Here is a 17483-nt window from a genome sequence, read left to right as displayed (position 1 = left end):
ATGTTTCTTCAATAAACTGTCAATAAAAAAAGTGCAAATGAAAATACCGCTTCACTGCTTTAGTCATAATTTTTGTGCTCAAGAAACTTCTGATTTTTTAGCTCCAGACTTCTTCTTCTTCTTTGTGTGATATTGTCATCACTGCCATAAGTGGTGGAAAAGTGTACTACAGCTGAGTATCGCTGAGGCCCATACAGACCACAGCTGAAAAACAGATATTTATTGGGCGGCCCTCTAAGGGCGCTCGTGACCCCGCCTCTATGGTTGAAAACACTGAGCTAAGGTACCTCTCTGTGATCACGACGTCACTAAAAAGTAGTTTGCCTGCTTTAGAACTTATAACAAAATATCGCTAATACTTGGGTAATATTTAGCTCACAAGATGTAAATGGAGTATTGTTGGCAGTTTTTTGATGGGTATCATGGGTGGAATAGTGTATTCCCATTAGTTGCATTTATAGCACCCTGTACTTGTCACGTATTACAGATAGATGCAGAAAAAAAGAAACATGAGTTCCTGTTTTTGGGATTGTGAATAACAGGCAAAATTCTTGTAATACTATTAAATATTGCTCAGATACATATTCACTAAGTAGGTTATAAATGTGGCACTGAATGAAAATTGACAGCAAAGCATATCCAATAAGACCAGGAAATGTGTTAAATGTACATTAGAATCATCTTAGGTTCCCTTTAAGTGCAAGCACATGAACATTTTGACTAAAGAAATAAAGATCATTCTTACAACTCAATTTTGTTTGTTGGCTGATCATACATGTTAGCAGATGTATTGCGAGGGCTGTCTAAATGGGGGGAAAAAAACATACCAGGAATTTTTTGACATCTTTATGCAATTATTATCCTCTTTGTTACTTCTCAGCTGGTTAAAAAGTCCACTATTAAAACATTGTACGACTGTCCATACCCTGGAAGACATGTTATTTTGGACACAGTTCGTCGGACAAAACTCATCCAATTAAGAGGTAAATTCATGCAAATACTTAACTGAACAATAAATCAATTAGAATGTCAAACTTGACCAGATCAGCTTTTCTTAATTTTTGTCTTCAATATTGTGAACACTCCCAACTTTGAAGAAACACTTTGACTAAAGTCCATGCATGCTTGGATTATTTTGGTGTGGAGGAATTGCACAGATGCCTACTGAAGCCCAGGTGTCCCAATACTTATGGTCATGAGCATGTCCTGCACGGGCTTCTGTAGGAGCAGCTTCTTAATGAAAGCAATGTGTATTCCTGTGTTTTTTTTTCATTCAGAGCTCAAAACAAACACCACAAAATAATTCCTATAGCATCTTCTCCCCCTTCTTCTTCCCCCAAATAAAGCTTGTATGCATCAAACCACAAGACAGCCTGCAAAGAAGCAAATTTAAATGCGGATTCCGCCGCTCTTCTACCTCCCAGTCACAAACAAGGAGACCACCATTGTCTCCACAAAGACAGAGTGGTCTCTGATAAAGAGCCTCTAAAGCTGGAGGAAGTCTGTTTGGGCTTTCAGGGAACAATCCTTAAGTATGAATACGACCTTGAACTCACCCCTGCCCCCTCACACCCCTCGTTCTCTATACCGTACCATTCTTCCTCCCTACTCACTTCTTGTTTTTCTTCTCTCCCTCCCTTAGCAGCAGGGACATCCGGGGTCTGAAAGATTGTGTCTTTTCTGCGAGGCTTCATTAAAATTCATTTGTTTGAATAGGTTCATTCCTCCCGCCTCCGTCCTTTTTTTTCTGCTTTTCCAGCTTGCACAGGAATTTGCATGAAAATAGAAGCTCTCTCACCTTGATTAGCCGGTGCTCACTGTTTGTGTGTGAGGGATTAAGAGTTTTGTAAAAAAAATACAAACGTGTGGATAAGCGTGTGAGTCTGTCAGTTGTCCAGACTCATGAGGAGAGCTGCTCCTCTCTTGATCCAGTGATCCGGATTGACGGCGCCAGATTTCAGTTCCACGGCGATCACAAAGGAAGCTCTGCCCGCCCCGCCTGAACGTACAGGGAAGTAGTAGCAAGGACACAGGTAAATGTCTGCAAACGAGAAGGGAGAGGCACACTAGGTTAAAGTGAATGTCAATCGCAAAGTTAACTGAAAGCTAAAACATGGCTCTCACTCTTGGCCATCTTCTTGCGGTTCTCCACAGGCTTGAAGTTGATGGCGGGAATGGGACACACCATCTGCATGGGCTCGGCCTCCACCAGACACACCGCCTTTTTGTCCCAGGCGGCCCCCTCCAGGTGCAAACCTCGCACATACACTCCATCCTGGAGGCAGCCAATGTGATATTTAAATATTGCTAGCAAACAAATGAGAATGTGTGGCTAGTAAGAAGTCACCTTTGGTGGGTTTTGGATTTGACTCTCGTCCACATTGCACACTGTAAAGTCCCAGGAGAGTGTGTCAACTGATACCTGCAGATAGGTGAGGTTTACAAAAATACACCAAAAATCCTCTTTTAGTTACCTGCCAGGTGTAGTCACTGGGTGCGTTGTCGATTAAAGCAAATAACCACAGAGTTCTTTCTTTAGATGCAGGCAATAAAACATTGTCCATGGCTGTAGGCAACCGCCTGATGTATAACTCCACGCAGTGGCAGTAGCTGCATCTTAAGTATAATTGGTCAGCATCCAAAGGCTTTATCGAGCTGCAGCAAAGTGATATTATATCAGATTGTAGGTGTTTTTTTTATCCTTTATATTTTGTCGTGTTGCATTTTTGTTACGTTTTGCTTGATTTCAAAAGATGTTGATCGAGGAGGTTGTCAGAGAAAAGAGCGACGTTCAAATGTTCAGTGTTTTATCATTCATAGTTATTAACATTGTAAATCCTACATTCTTTAATGTTAGGTAAATTCTAATCAGTACTAACCGATTCTAGCTCTGATACAAAATATGGTTGCTCTAATCTTGCGAGACTTCTGTGATGACGTCATACGAGAATGCCGTTCTCATTTGCGACTGACAGAGCAACAAGGCAGACAGCACCAAAAGAGTAGGGCTGCAACTAACAACTAATTTGATAATCGATTAATCTGTCGATAATAATCGGATAAAAGAGACAAACTACATTTCTATCCTTTCCAGTATTTTATTGAAAAAAAAACAGCATACTGGCACCATACTTATTTTGATTATTGTTTCTCAGCTGTTTGTAAATGTTGCAGTTTATAAATAAAGGTTTATAAAAAAAACACACAAAAAAAAAATTGCCTCTGCGCATGCGCATAGCATAGATCCAACGAATCGATGACTGAATTAATCGCCAACTATTTTTATAATCGATTTTAATCGATTTAATCGATTAGTTGTTGCAGCCCTAATATATATATATATATATATATATATATATATATATATATATATACCGTAATTTCCGGACTATAAGCCGCTACTTTTTCCCCTCGTTCTGGTCCCTGCGGCTTATACACGGGTGCGGCTTATTTACGGCCTGTTCTTCTCCGACACCGACGAAGAGGATTTCGGTGGTTTTAGTACGCAGGAGGAAGACGATGACACAATGATTAAAGACTGACTTTTCATATACCGGTAGGCTGGTTATTTTGATAACGTACAGGTGAGCACTTTGTATTACTTTGCACCGTTGTATTATTTGTACTCTGCACGAATGCTGTTCACCATGTCAAAGATGTGAAAGTTTGATTGAATGATTGAAAGATTTATTGTTAATAAATGGGACGCTTTGCGTTCCCAAACAGTCATCTCTGTCCCGACAATCCCCTCCGTGGTAGCAGGAACCCCTATATACTACGGTAATTACACATCAAAACCCTGCGGCTTATAGTCAGGTGCGGCTTATAGTCCGGAAATTACGGTATATATATATATATATATATACACACACACACACATACATACACTCTTCACATTTTGGAAATAACACCCTCTCTCCAATTATTGCCTGCTTCCAATTACTGTCCTATTGTTGCGGTTTAGGCACAAAAAAAAAGCATGGCTGTATTTAGAGCTTTCAGGTTATACATGTAACTATTATGATGATACTTGTGTGCCAGTGTATGTTTTGGTAATTAAATTTTATTTCGTGAATGGAAATTGATCAACAAAAAAAGGACTACTTTATTTGAATTTCATTTTAGCATACAAAAAATAAAAATGAAAATAATTTTTTGTTGTCGAAAAGCGATAACTACATCTAAAAACAACAATTTCATATTTCCTATAACAAAAAATGCAGTCCCCAGTAAACAGAACTGGAACAACAGACAGATGTTTTATTTTACGACACCGAAACTGGATTTTAAAGACAGGATTGCTGACTAGTCTGGAGGAAAAAAATACTATGCTATTGTGATGCATCGTGTGTAAACAAATCCTTTTTTGTCACAGGCAGATATGCAGATATCGTAGTAATTATGCCCGTTTTTACTTTGGTGTCGGAATATGAAAAAACATTTGTTTTGGTCTGTTTTCCGTTTAAATTATTTTCTTTATTTTCAATAACCATTGACACACTGACCCTTGTGTGGCATCACTGGCTCACCTTGTGTTGCCGAGCGGCTGACTGCAGCACGGCAGTAAGGAAGCCATTGGGAAAGGTAAAGCCCGACAGCCAGAACAGGTTGGGGGGCTGGGCCTGCTCAGCCCAGCGTGAAAACTGAAGAACTCGCTGGCAGAGGTCGCGGGTCCACGCCGCCAGCAGCTTTAGAGAGGGGTACGCCTGGTGGACAGAAACCGTGCACAGTCACTTTTAATCAACTTTGTTTGCTCTGTGATAGCGTTGCAGGGTGTACATGCAAGGTTGAATAAGTAAGACATTCAGGCTGTCATTGCATATAGAGTGAAAGAGAAAAGAAAGAGCACATGGAAAAAAGTAACTACCTCCCCCCCTTTTTTTTTTCTTACAAAGAAGCTCAGTTGGAGGCAGAAAACCTAATAGCTGTCCAGTGCTCTTAAAAAAAAGGAATGCACACACAAACACGCACCCAGCAGTAATGAGCCTTTGACCGGCGCTCAATAAGCTCAGAGTCTTTTTCAGAAAGGGCAGGCCATGAAAGTTTTATTTTACTTATTACACCACAATTATGTTGTTGGCTTTGTTGCAGCATTCAAAGCCAGCTAATGTGTTGACTAATTACACATTTAATAACAGCTTCAAGGATGGAAATACGATATAAAAGAAGAAAATGTATACATATTTATCCATCCATCCATTTTCTTCCGCTTATCGGAGGTCGGGTTGTGGGGGCAGCAGCCTAAGCAGAGAAGCCCAGACTTCCCTCTCCCCAGCCACTTCGTCCAGCTCCTCCGGGGGTATCCAGAGGCATTCCCAGGCCAGCCGGGAGACATAGTCTTCCAAACGTGTCCTGGGTCTTCCCCGTGGCCTCCTGCCGGTCGGACTTGCCCTAAACACCTCCCTAGGGAGGCGTTCGGGTGGCATCCTGACCAGATGCCCGAACCACCTCATCTGGCTCCTCTCGATGTGGAGGAGCAGCGGCTTTACTTTGAGCTCCTCCCGGATGACAGAGCTTCTCAGCCTATCTCTAAGGGAGAGCCCCGCCACCCGGCGGAGGCAACTAATTTCAGCCGCTTGTACCCGTGATCTTGTCCTTTCGGTCATAACCCAAAGCTCATGACCATAGGTGAGGATGGGAACGTAGATGACCGGTAAATTGAGAGCTTTGACTTCCGGCTCAGCTCCTTCTTCACCACAACGGATCGATACAGCGTCAGCATTACTGAAGACGCTGCACCGATCCGCCTGTCGACCTCACGATCCACTCTTCCCTCACTTGTGAACAAGACTCCCAGGTACTTGAACTCCTCCACATGGGGCAAGATCTCCTCCTCAACTTGGAGATGGCACTCCACGGAATGTAGATATTATTGTAGAGAAAATGTGTGAGTGTGCATCTGCGTGCATGTCTGTCACCTTCTCCCAAAGTGGTGGAACTCGGGCGTCGTACATGCAGTTGAAGGTCTCCTCCAAGCTCGATGACATTACCACCAAGCCTTTGATTCCCTTCTCCAGCTCTACTAAGGACGATCTAACACACAAACATTCAACATGCTAATCTGCTACATTTACCCCCTTCAGTCGTGCACATTTTGCATATTTGGACACAGAATGTTTTTTGACATATACCAGCTGCAAAATAACACAACGTAACACAGAGATCATACATGATGGTGCTCAACAAGGAGTTGTATCTCTGGATCTCTTGCAGTAGAACCACATCCAACGGTGAAGGATCTAAAAAGAGCGAGCTGGCACCCTCGTAGTCGATCACAGCGGGGATTGTCTGGCGCACGTCGGCCAACAGATCCAGCACCTGGAGACAGTAAAAAACAGGTATACTCAGTTGAAGACAACAATGAATTTGATACATTCCCCCATGGGTGAGATTCCTGCAAAGAAACTAAAAGATGTGCTATGCCACGTCGGAGTTGTAATTTATGCAACCAAGTAATGGAGAACTCAGCTGGCCCATAAAGGCGTACGTTCTGCACACATAACACTGATAAGCATCTCTAAGTGTTGCATAACCAAATTACGGGCGTCGCTCTGTAGCAGGCCAAGATTTGTTTCCTTAGGAAATTGTCCTTATGGGTCTTGCTACGAATAGAACGTAACTGTGTTAGAGACAAAAAAGTGAGTCAAATCTTTTTTTTTTTTCTTTCTTTTTTGTTTGTCCTGTCCAGCTTCTCAGGCAAATCATATAGTTGATGTAGATGCCCATATCGGCTGTACAGATTTACTTTACTAAAGAGAAGTGTTTGGTACTTCTCTTGTTGCCTTATTTGTATTTGACTTTATTAAGTGTATTTATATTATCATTTGGTGCAGCCGGGCCGGAGCAGGAGGGGATAGAAAGAGGAAAAAAAGGAAGAGGGGGAAATTGTGGGGACAAGTGGGGGATAAGACAGAGAGAAAAAAACAACAACAGCAAACACAACAACAATAATAACAATAGAACATCAGCAAATACGATATGAACAAATATGATAGTAAAAGCGATAGCAAAGAAGCAGTTAGTGAAATAAATAACAATACAGAAATGACAATGAGCATTATTACACTACAAATGGAGCAATACAAATACCAATAGAAATAACACTATTGATAATGAATAATAACAATAATTTACCTCTATTATCAACAATACATTTGTTCAAATGTAACAATACATATATATATAATGATAACTTGAAATACAAAGAAAAGCAGATAAATGGAGGGGAATAAAGAGAAGCCAGCTATATTAACCTTGCAGATTGTTATAGTAACAATAGGTTAAGCTTTGTCAGTGTGCCATGTGTTACCCAGTTTCCCCTAGGGTAACAACATTAATATATGTTTGATGAAATGTGATTATATGCATGAGTGTATGTATGTATATGTACTTGTATATGTACAGTATGTATGTTTGTACAGTGAATGTATATGTACAGTATGTATATATGTATGTTTGTACAGTGAATGTATATGTACAGTATGTGTATATGTATGTTTGTACAGTGAATGTGCGTGTGGATGTACGAACTTTGAGTGTGTAGGTATGTACTGTATTTGTGTATGTATGTGGGAGCGTAGGTACCTATGTATGTATGAATAACTGTGTATGTGAGTATATATGTGTATTTGTATGTACAATGTAGTCAAATCTCTTTTATTCTCACCACACCTTTTCCTCCCGACTGGGACCAGACCCTGCTGTGCTGGCGCTGGTCACCTGGGGCTGCAGGGACAGCAGTGTGTCAAACAGGGACTTTGTCTCGGCGATCTGGCTGGCAATGTCAGCATTTGGGTGCTGGCCAAACAAGTCGGGGTGCTCTGTGGGCGGCAGCATGTTTATGAAGTCCTTGTAGGAGGACAGGGGTCCATCGTGAGGGATGTAATATGAGGATAAGGTGGACAACCTAAGAGGAGAATTCAGATAAATTGTTTGTTAAAAGCATTGAACTAAAGCAATATAAGGAAAGTGTCAGCCACTCGATGTCCACATGGTGGTGCTGCCATGCTGCAAACGTGAGGGAGCATGAAAGCCAAAAGTGTATTTTGGGAAAATGTGTCAGAAATATATATATGTATGTATACTGGCTGTATAGAGTATGGAATAAGCCTGTGTGCCCATTACTTGAAGTGAGTCTCAGCAACAGCTGCCTCGCAGAAGTAGTCGTTGATATAGGTGGTGAGAAGGCGTCTGTCCCAGTCGTCAGTCACATGACCTCCATAGTTCACCTCTGCGATGAGATACTTGAGGGCGTCCCAGGGTATTTGCTCATACTCGTTCAGGTACAGACTGAGCAGATTCTCGCTGACCTGCAGGAGACGACATAACATTATCAGCTTGAATTAGACAACAGCATCAACACTTGTTACCTCAAAGTCTGAATTGTTGAATCCATATATAATGTTCCAGCCCAGCTGCAGGAACTTATTTCTTTCCAGAAGAATACTGTGAAAAAAGCAGAGGGAGAAAAGCAGCTTCCTGTAGAAGACTGGTTTGGAGCAGCGGGTGAACTGAGTCTCGGTCACCAGATGGTAGAGACGCTTCATGTTGGCTTTTACTCCCTGAGGACAACGCGGGGCAGACATGATACACATATGCATGTGTGTGTATGCTGTATGTCCATATTGTGGTGGTCACACAGTGTTCCAGGCTCTACCTTTGGAGGCTCTGTGGTCATCTTGATGCCCGCCTGCAAGATGTTGATGGGAAAATCAGGATGTGGTGAAGAACTGAGCCAAAGTCGGAAGTCTGTGTGGGGCTTCTCCACATCTAACTGATCCACCAGCTTATCAAGCTCGGGCATCCAAGAGAGTGAAAGGTGGCAATTGGCAAGAAAGACCCAGTGGCCTAGGGCAGAAAATTTGAAAAAATAGGCACTCAGTAGTTAGACCGCTTCCAAGGCATTTGTCACATGTAAAATATAGGATCTCATTAGGAAACAAGACAGATACCCTTTTGGACGCCCTCTTTGATCATTTTCCTGGCAAAAGGAGCCTGGCCCTGACCCAAGGAAAGAGCGTGAAAATGTTTGCTCATGCCCGATGTCTCGGCCAGCAGCAGCAGCGCTCCTGTGGGGTCCACGCCAGGAGACAAGACAAAGACCAGCGGAGACGTGCACGAGGATTCATCCACGACCTGGTGTGAAAACAGAGTTCGGGATCAGCACAGAGTGAGTAACAAGACGTTGTTTAATGCGTACTCACAGCCTTCATGTCGAGAACGGGTGGCTCTACAAAACGAGGCCCCAGGTTGTTGACAATAAAGGTGGTGGAACAGAACAAGACACGGTCTGACCGCAGAGAACGGACTATGAGCATCCTCTGAAGCTCGTTACAGCTGTTCTCCCAGTCTCCTGCAGGGACCAGACAGAAGGAACATGGCTTACTGAAGGGCAGTTTGGGAGCAAAAATGGAAAACCAGTAAAGGGGGATTGATGGGGGGAAAAAAAATTCCTGAGAGAGGAGCAGTTGAATTTAACAATCATTATTGTGTCTATTGCTACACCACACCATCATGTACAAATGTCTAATTAGAAACTAACAGCAACAACACTCAAAATGTGCAATTAAGTTTGTGCAGCTGTAGCACAGTAGAAAAAGTAAAGCATTGATGCAGTCGGAATGACACAACTGTATGCCTTTTGTGCTATCTTTGGTAGGGCTGCAGGGACAGGGAAGAAATGTGGTTAGAGAAGTCAGCATGTTGGATAACAGCCAAGGAAGGTCACATTGTGTGCAGGTCAGAAGATAGTGTAAATATCTCAAATTTAATATCAGTAAGTGATTTTTATTCAAGTTTGGAGATCACTACAAATAATGTTTTGGGTTTTTTTGTTGCTAGAAGATGGTGGGCCAATCCTTCACAAGCGTTCAGGATCCTGGTCATTTATACAAACCCCGTTTCCATATGAGTTGGGAAATTGTGTTAGATGTAAATATAAACGGAATACAATGATTTGCAAATCCTTTTCAACCCATATTCAATTGAATGTACTACAAACACAAGATATTTGATGTTCAAACTCATAAACTTTATTTTTTTTTGCAAATAATAATCAACTTAGAATTTTATGGCTGCAACACGTGCCAAAGTAGTTGGGAAAGGGCATGTTCACCACTGTGTTACATCCCCTTTTCTTTTAACAACACTCAATAAACGATTGGGAACTGAGGGAACTAATTGTTGAAGCTTTGAAAGTGGAATTTTTTCCCATTCTTGTTTTATGTAGAGCTTCAGTCGTTCAACAGTCCGGGGTCTCCGCTGTCGTATTTTACGCTTCATAATGCGCCACACATTTTCGATGGGAGACAGGTCTGGACTGCAGGCGGGCCAGGAAAGTACCCACACTCTTTTTTTTTACGAAGCCACGCTGTTGTAACACGTGCTGAATGTGGCTTGGCATTGTCTTGCTGAAATAAGCAGGGGCGTCCATGAAAAAGACGGCGCTTAGATTGCAGCATATGTTGTTCCAAAACCTGTATGTACCTTTCAGCATTAATGGTGGCTTCAGAGATGTGTAAGTTACCCATGCCTTGGGCACTAATGCACCCCCATACCATCACAGATGCTGGCTTTTGAACTTTGCGTCGATAACAGTCTGGATGGTTCGCATCCCCTTTGGTCTGGATGACACGATATCGAATATTTCCAAAAATAATTTGAAATGTGGACTCGTCAGACCACACAACACTTTTCCACTTTGCATGAGTCCATTTTAGATGATCTCCGGCCCAGAGAAGCCGGCGGTGTTTCTGGATGTTGTTGATAAATGGCTTTCGCTTTGCATAGTAGAGCTTTAACTTGCACTTACAGATGTAGCGACGAACTGTATTTGGTGACAGTGGTTTTCTGAAGTGTTCCTGAGCCCATGAGGTGATATCCTTTAGAGATTGATGTCGGTTTTTGATACAGTGCCGTCTGAGGGATCGAAGGTCACGGTCATTCAATGTTGGTTTCCTGCCATGCCGCTTACGTGGAGTGATTTCTCCAGATTCTCTGAACCATTTGATGATATTTTGGACCGTAGATGTTGAAATCCCTAAATTTCTTGCAATTGCACTTTGAGAAACGTTGTTCTTAAACTGTTTGACTATTTGCTCACGCAGTTGTGGACAAAGGGGTGTACCTCGCCCCATCCTTTCTTGTGAAAGATTGAGCATTTTTTGGGAAGCTGTTTTTATACCCAATCATGGCACCCACCTGTTCCCAATTAGCCTGCACACCTGTGGGATGTTTCAAATAAGTGTTTGATGAGCATTCCTCAACTTTATCAGTATTTATTGCCACCTTTCCCAACTTCTTTGTCACGTGTTGCTGGCATCAAATTCTAAAGTTGATTATTATTTGCAAAAAAAAAAAAGTTTATCAGTTTGAACATCAAATATGTTGTCTTTGTAGCATATTCAACTGAATATGGGTTGAAAATGATTTGGCTATCATTGTATTCCGCTTATATTTACATCTAACACCATTTCCCAACTCATATGGAAACGGGGTTTGTAAATGTATGTACAATGTTACAACTTGATAATATTATTTAGCTGAATATGTCAACAAGGTGCTATTATTGGGTAAAAACTGGTTTTATACAACAAAGTATTTGGAAACACTCTTTCATTTGCTAGGGCAAAGAGCCTGCAGTTATTCTATTTTGTTTTTTCTATTTGTATATTTGACTATTTATAGACAAACAACATATCAAACAAGCATTCAAGACCTATGGACAATTTAAAGTTTTCTAATGTGCATATTTTTGTAATGTGAGAGGAAGCTGAACTACTCAGCGAAAACACATGCATGCACAGTGAGAACATGCAAACTCCTTACAGTGATGCCCAAACAGAGATTGCCAAAATGCTAACCACTAGTTAATTGTGTGGCACCTTCCTGGCAACCTCTCATAAAAAATTTTACATTTCGGCCTACGGCTTGGAAATATATGGCCCTGTGTGAAAACTAATTTGGGAACCCTGTCTTACACCGTACACAAACCTGGCAGAGGGGCTTTCTCTGGCTCTGCACTGGTGAACCAAAGCTTCCAGTCTCGGGGATATTTTTCAAATGAGGCCATGATGCCATGGAAGTTGGGCAGCTTGTCCAATTCTGTGATGTTGTCCCAGCTGGAATCCACAAGCCAATTAGTGCACGGGTTTTCCATTTGATCCCTCTTGTCAAGTACCTGGAAACAAAAACACACTCTTCGCAGGTCATCGTGGAAAAATTTGATCAATCACTAATGCATTTGAGCAGGCTTTTCTTACAATTCCACCACGGAGGAAGAAGCTGTACTCATCCATGTTGAGTGTGCCGGCAACTTCAAGGATTTTGGCGCACATTTGGAAACTGAAAAGGAGCTTGTGCATCTCAAACAGACCCCGACACGCATATCTGCCAGGAAACATGCAAAAAAGGGTTTCAATGATGATGCTCTCAATACGATTTGACCTCACATCTTGGCTGCACCTTACTTGTACACTGCATATGTGTGGAAGTCGTTGAGGTTGACAATCCTTTCCTCCAGCTTTAGGCTGCTCTTGCTCTTCTCAATGCTGAGGTTAAACAGGTTGATGTAGGCATCCAGTGAGAACTGGTACATGGGATCAATGCGCCCCATGTCATTAAGGATGAAGAAGAGAATGGAGGCCCGCTGAGCACATGCACGGTAGGCCTGTCAAAGTAAAACATTTGATTGAATTCATTAAAATAGACAGAAAGTGACACATTAGCGCTGTTAGCCTGCTTTTGCGCCAGACCTCTCGAGCGGTATCAATCTTGATTTCAGTCACTTCACTGGTCTCCAGCTGCTCTGAAACCTCAGAGGCCGTCACTTTGGATGTCTGCAAGGTGTTCACCAGCTGTACGTCGTCCAGCAAGGAACCACTCGCCTCATTCAACAGCCTGGTGGAGGGGAAAAAAACTTAGTGAACATGTAATTGACATCACCCACTTATAAATAGATGTTTTTCTTTGAAAATCACATGTATTCACCTAAGGATCTCATCTTCTAGCTCCTGCAGCCGCCTCTTTCCTGAAGCAATGCTCATCACCAGGTTGTCTTTTTGCTCTTCCAGGTCTGGACGTTCCTTACGCACCACAATACCAAGGAGTTGGGCTTCCAAACCCTGCCAGCACACATATTAAGATTAATACATCACTCACAAAAAATATATTAGAATAATGATAACAACAACATGATAAGAAATCTTAAAAACTCCAACCTGCTCTTTGACAGCAAAGTTGACAATGGTAGTCTTTGTAGAAATCTCAGGGGTGTAGTGGGGATTAGACAGTTTGGTGGTAATGTAGAAACGAAATTCTGGACTATACTCCAACTCCTTGTCACCCAACTTCAACATTAGCCTGCCACCTGGGAAGCGAACCAAAGTGAAGTACTTTGAACTTGGACTTTCACTTGACCGGTGACCATTACATAGGACATCTGTTTGTCTGTGTGTATCTGACCTATTCGTGTCAGAGACTTGTTGAGAATCGGGTTTAGAGACGGGTCCAAGCTTTCCTGGACATTCTGCAGCAAGACAGGATTTCCAAACTGGATGGCATTCTCCAGTATAAGCAAGTAATCTGGCATCTGGAAGTCGATGAGTTTAAGACCCTGCACACATCACACACAAATTCTTGAGTTTTGTTATATGTTTAATTATGATTTATTAATTCGTTTTTTAAAATAATGAATTATGTGATTTTTATTTTATAGTATATACAGTTGTGCTCTTAACTTCACATACCCCTGCAGATTTTTTTTCCCAATTTAAAGTAGCCAACAACAGTGTTCAAACTCTATTTAGTAAGTGGGAAATTATGGATTCTGTTGAAACAACACAACAGTCAGGTAGACCACCATACATCCTAGAAAAATAGTTTGGGATGCAAATAAAAGGCTGCATATAACTTAAGCTGAGATACAGGGTTCTTTAGGCAAGGCAAGGCAACTTTATTTGTATAGCACTTTTCATACACAAGGCAGACTCAAAGTGCTTCACAGACAACAAAGTGAAATGAAAGAAAATAAAAGCAAAATTAAAATGCAGACAATAAAAATAAAAACAGTGCGGACATTAAAAGCTAAAAGATTAAAAGATTTAGCTGAAAGCTAACGTGAACATAAAAGTTTTCAGTCTAGTTTTAAAAGTAGTCAGAGTTGGGGAAAGTCTGACATCTTCAGGAAGTTTATTCCAGCTATTTGTTGCATAGTGACTGAATGATGCTCTCCCTTGATTTGAGTTTACTCTGGGAACCGCTAACAGATTGGTCTCAGAAGATCTTAGTGATCTAGAGGGCATATATAGTGGGAGCATATCAGTGATATACTTCGGCCCTAGACCATCTAGTGATTTATATGTGAGCAGGAGGATTTTGAAATCAATTCTCTGATGTACAGGGAGCCAATGTAAGGATTTAAGAATTGGTGTAATGTGCTCACATTTTTTGGTCTTTGTTAGAACTCTAGCAGCAGCGTTCTGAACAAGCTGTAGCTGCCTGACAGTTTTTTTGGGAAGACCTGCAAGGAGACCATTACAATAGTCTAGCCTACTGGTAATAAAGGCATGTATAAGTTTTTCTAAGTCTTGAGCTGACATGAGCCCTCTAAGTCTTGTTACATTTTTGAGGTGATAGTAGGCCGATTTTGTTACTGATTTGATGTGACTGTTGAAATGTAAATCCGAATCTAAAATAACCCCAAGATTTCTGGCTTTATTTGAGGTTTTCAGGGACAGTGATTGAAGGTGTTGGATGACTTTAAACCTTTCTTTTTTAGCACCAAAAACAATTATCTCAGTTTCATCTTCATTTAGTTGTAGGAAATTTTGGCACATCCAGTGTTTGACTTGCTCAATGCACTGGCACAGAAGATCTATGGGGCGATAGTCATTTGGTGATAGCGCTACATAGATTTGGGTGTCTTCGGCATAGCAATGATGGTCAATGTTATTATTTTGCATGATCTGTCCTAGTGGGAGCATATAGATGTTAAAAAAGTCTGCCCCAAGACTTGGTTCTTATACAAAGTCACCAATGGAAACAAAATAGTTCAATCAATCAATGTTTATTTATATAGCCCTAAATCACAAGTGTCTCAAAGGGCTGCACAAGCCACAACGACATCCTCGGTACAGAGCCACATAGTTCCTATCTTGTAGATATGACTTGAACCAGCTTAAAACGGTGCCTGAGATCCCCACCCAGTTTTCCAACCTGTCCAAAAGTATTGAGCGGTCGACAGTGTCAAATGCAGCACTGAGGTCCAACAGCATTAATACTGAAGTTTTGCCAGAGTTTGTGTCTGCTCTAAAGAAAGTGGTGTGGTTGTTTCAAACTGGCAGAGTTGGAAAAAGACAGCCATTAATACACAAGTGCAACAAAGTCGCCTGCTTTCAATACGCCAAACACACAGAGACAAGCCTCAAAACTTCTGGAACAAAGTTATTTGGGCTGATGAGACCATCGTTGAACATTTTGGGCACAGCCTGAAACATAACATTTGCAAAGAAGTCAACAAAACCTCTGCTGCTTTCATTATCTGTCTATCATCACTATTGTACACCATTCCTACTGTGACACACAGTGGTTTGCTATTGTTTTGGAGATGTGTAAGTTGCAAAGGAACAGGGAACCTGGTCAAAATTGATGCCAAGATGAATGCAGCATGATATCAGAAGAGTATTTACTAGAGTAACTTCACTACTTAGCCCAAAATCTGCCAAGGGACGTACTGTACTTGGACATTCCAACATGACAAAGATCCACAACACAATAGATGGCCATCTCAGTTTCCCAATATCATTGAGACTCTCTGAGAAGATCTCAAACGTGCGGTTAATGCAAGATAGTCTAAGTACTTACAGGAACTGGAGGCTTTTTGCCATCAAAAATGGGCAACATTACCATCTAAGAAAATGAAGAGTTTTCGTATTGTTAGCTTTTGTTGTTTTCAATATTGGTTTGTACTGTAGCACTTTAAAATGTATTTCAATGAAAATTGTATAACAAATAATATCTAGCAAATAATAGCAGCCCTTTGAGACATTTGTGATTAAGGGCTATATAAGTAAACTTTGATTGATTGATTAACATGTTATTGTTATTATTTATTTTTTCTGGCGGGCGTTGTAATGTCTTACTCTGTTCAGCGGTCCTTGGACACCTCCATCTAGTATTCCGCTGAGTATAGAACAATCACTTGGGGCTAAGAGAGCACAGCTTGTAGGTTCAATGAGCATAATTGAATAGCTTATTGTCCAGACAGCAGCATGTTTATCTAAGTTTAGATTGGGGTGTGTTGTTTCTTATGGGGAAAGACGTTAATGTCTCTTGTTTTCATGTTAGCATTTAAGCTAGCGAGCTGGTGGCAGTCAGTCCGTGAGTTTATCAAAGTGCAGTTATCAATCCCGTTTTTCCATAAAACAGTAATACTATCAGTCGAGAGTTTTACCCCGGTTATAATTTTTACTGTTTACTGTTACTTCTTTAACACAGTAATAAGGACCAGAGTATGTAAACTTTCGATCAGGTTCATTTTGGCAGTTTCAGTTGTAATTACTATTTTGACTTAATATCATTCATATTCTACCAAAAATGGCAAAGAAACCACAAATTGTATGTAAAATACAAACACAACTCTAAATGTTTGGGACATGACTTACTCGCTTCTGCTCCATTTTCTTGATCCACTTCATAGCTTGGCCTTGCGGGTCCACCATCAGTGGACATCTTGAACAGGACAATTAAACATTTGTTTCTCAAATCAATATTCCCACCACTTGTGTATATTTGCTAACCGATTGCCACGGGTGACGATGACACCGTTCTCTGTAGAGAAAGCATCAGAGGGCAGGCCTTGAATATTCCAGTCCCTCACTACTGTAGGGTTTGAAAGAAAAGTAGAAAAACTGAATCCTGGGGTACACAAGATTTCCTGGTGCTGGACCTGAGAGGGAAAAGAGATGGGCAAATAAATACTGCATGAAAATTGAAAATTTAGGGCCTGATCTCCTAAAGGTATGTGTGTACTAAAACACGTACAAACTTGATAGCACAAGCAAAGCTGATCTACTAGACATGCACACAGAGGATTGTGAGCAGGATAAGGAGCATTCATTCATTGTGTCTATCTTTATTAACACAATATATGCTGATTATCACACCCACAATACTGGGAGAAGAAGATGCAAATATAACTATTCTGCAAACGCTGCTGGACTTATCAAAAATAAACCTCACCTGCTGGTGCTATTTTGTATCTTTATTTAGCACGTCTAAAAGTACGTACAAAATTACGGCTGTAAGAATGAGGCGATTGCGCAGCAGCTACGTGTTATGCATGCTTGTCAACATACTGTATATAGAGTGTCATAAATGAAAACATATTTTCTAATCACTAATATTATTTTATACATTTATAGCTGCTGGATGACTTAAGTTGCTGATTAAAACGCATTCAATTGATGCATATTTTTGTCTGCTGG

The 17483-nt window shown here is 41.1% G+C and overlaps 1 protein-coding gene across 1 annotated transcript in view; it reads right to left on the bottom strand.

Moving 5' to 3' along the window:
* Nucleotides 1-1849: 1849 nt before the first annotated feature.
* dnah2 (dynein, axonemal, heavy chain 2) overlaps nucleotides 1850-17483 on the bottom strand; it is a 49272-nt gene continuing 33638 nt past the window's right edge. The window contains exons 66-86 of the mRNA XM_062065141.1: nucleotides 16797-16945; nucleotides 16662-16728; nucleotides 13462-13612; nucleotides 13218-13366; nucleotides 12988-13121; nucleotides 12753-12897; nucleotides 12468-12667; nucleotides 12261-12387; nucleotides 11992-12178; nucleotides 9204-9352; nucleotides 8952-9135; nucleotides 8657-8847; nucleotides 8370-8561; nucleotides 8125-8309; nucleotides 7672-7906; nucleotides 6170-6318; nucleotides 5919-6033; nucleotides 4530-4706; nucleotides 2348-2422; nucleotides 2125-2275; nucleotides 1850-2041 (exon numbers count right to left, since the gene is read on the bottom strand). Of these exons, the coding sequence (XP_061921125.1) occupies nucleotides 1887-2041; nucleotides 2125-2275; nucleotides 2348-2422; nucleotides 4530-4706; nucleotides 5919-6033; nucleotides 6170-6318; nucleotides 7672-7906; nucleotides 8125-8309; nucleotides 8370-8561; nucleotides 8657-8847; nucleotides 8952-9135; nucleotides 9204-9352; nucleotides 11992-12178; nucleotides 12261-12387; nucleotides 12468-12667; nucleotides 12753-12897; nucleotides 12988-13121; nucleotides 13218-13366; nucleotides 13462-13612; nucleotides 16662-16728; nucleotides 16797-16945 (3267 nt within the window). The 3' untranslated portion in view covers nucleotides 1850-1886. The remainder of the gene's footprint in view (nucleotides 2042-2124; nucleotides 2276-2347; nucleotides 2423-4529; nucleotides 4707-5918; nucleotides 6034-6169; nucleotides 6319-7671; nucleotides 7907-8124; nucleotides 8310-8369; nucleotides 8562-8656; nucleotides 8848-8951; nucleotides 9136-9203; nucleotides 9353-11991; nucleotides 12179-12260; nucleotides 12388-12467; nucleotides 12668-12752; nucleotides 12898-12987; nucleotides 13122-13217; nucleotides 13367-13461; nucleotides 13613-16661; nucleotides 16729-16796; nucleotides 16946-17483) is intronic.

This window comes from Entelurus aequoreus, linkage group LG12 (genome assembly GCF_033978785.1).
Source record: "Entelurus aequoreus isolate RoL-2023_Sb linkage group LG12, RoL_Eaeq_v1.1, whole genome shotgun sequence".
NCBI classification, from domain to species: Eukaryota; Metazoa; Chordata; class Actinopteri; order Syngnathiformes; family Syngnathidae; genus Entelurus; species Entelurus aequoreus.
The sequence above is the reverse complement of the archived record's forward strand: the minus strand, read 5'-3'. Positions and strand labels throughout refer to the sequence as shown.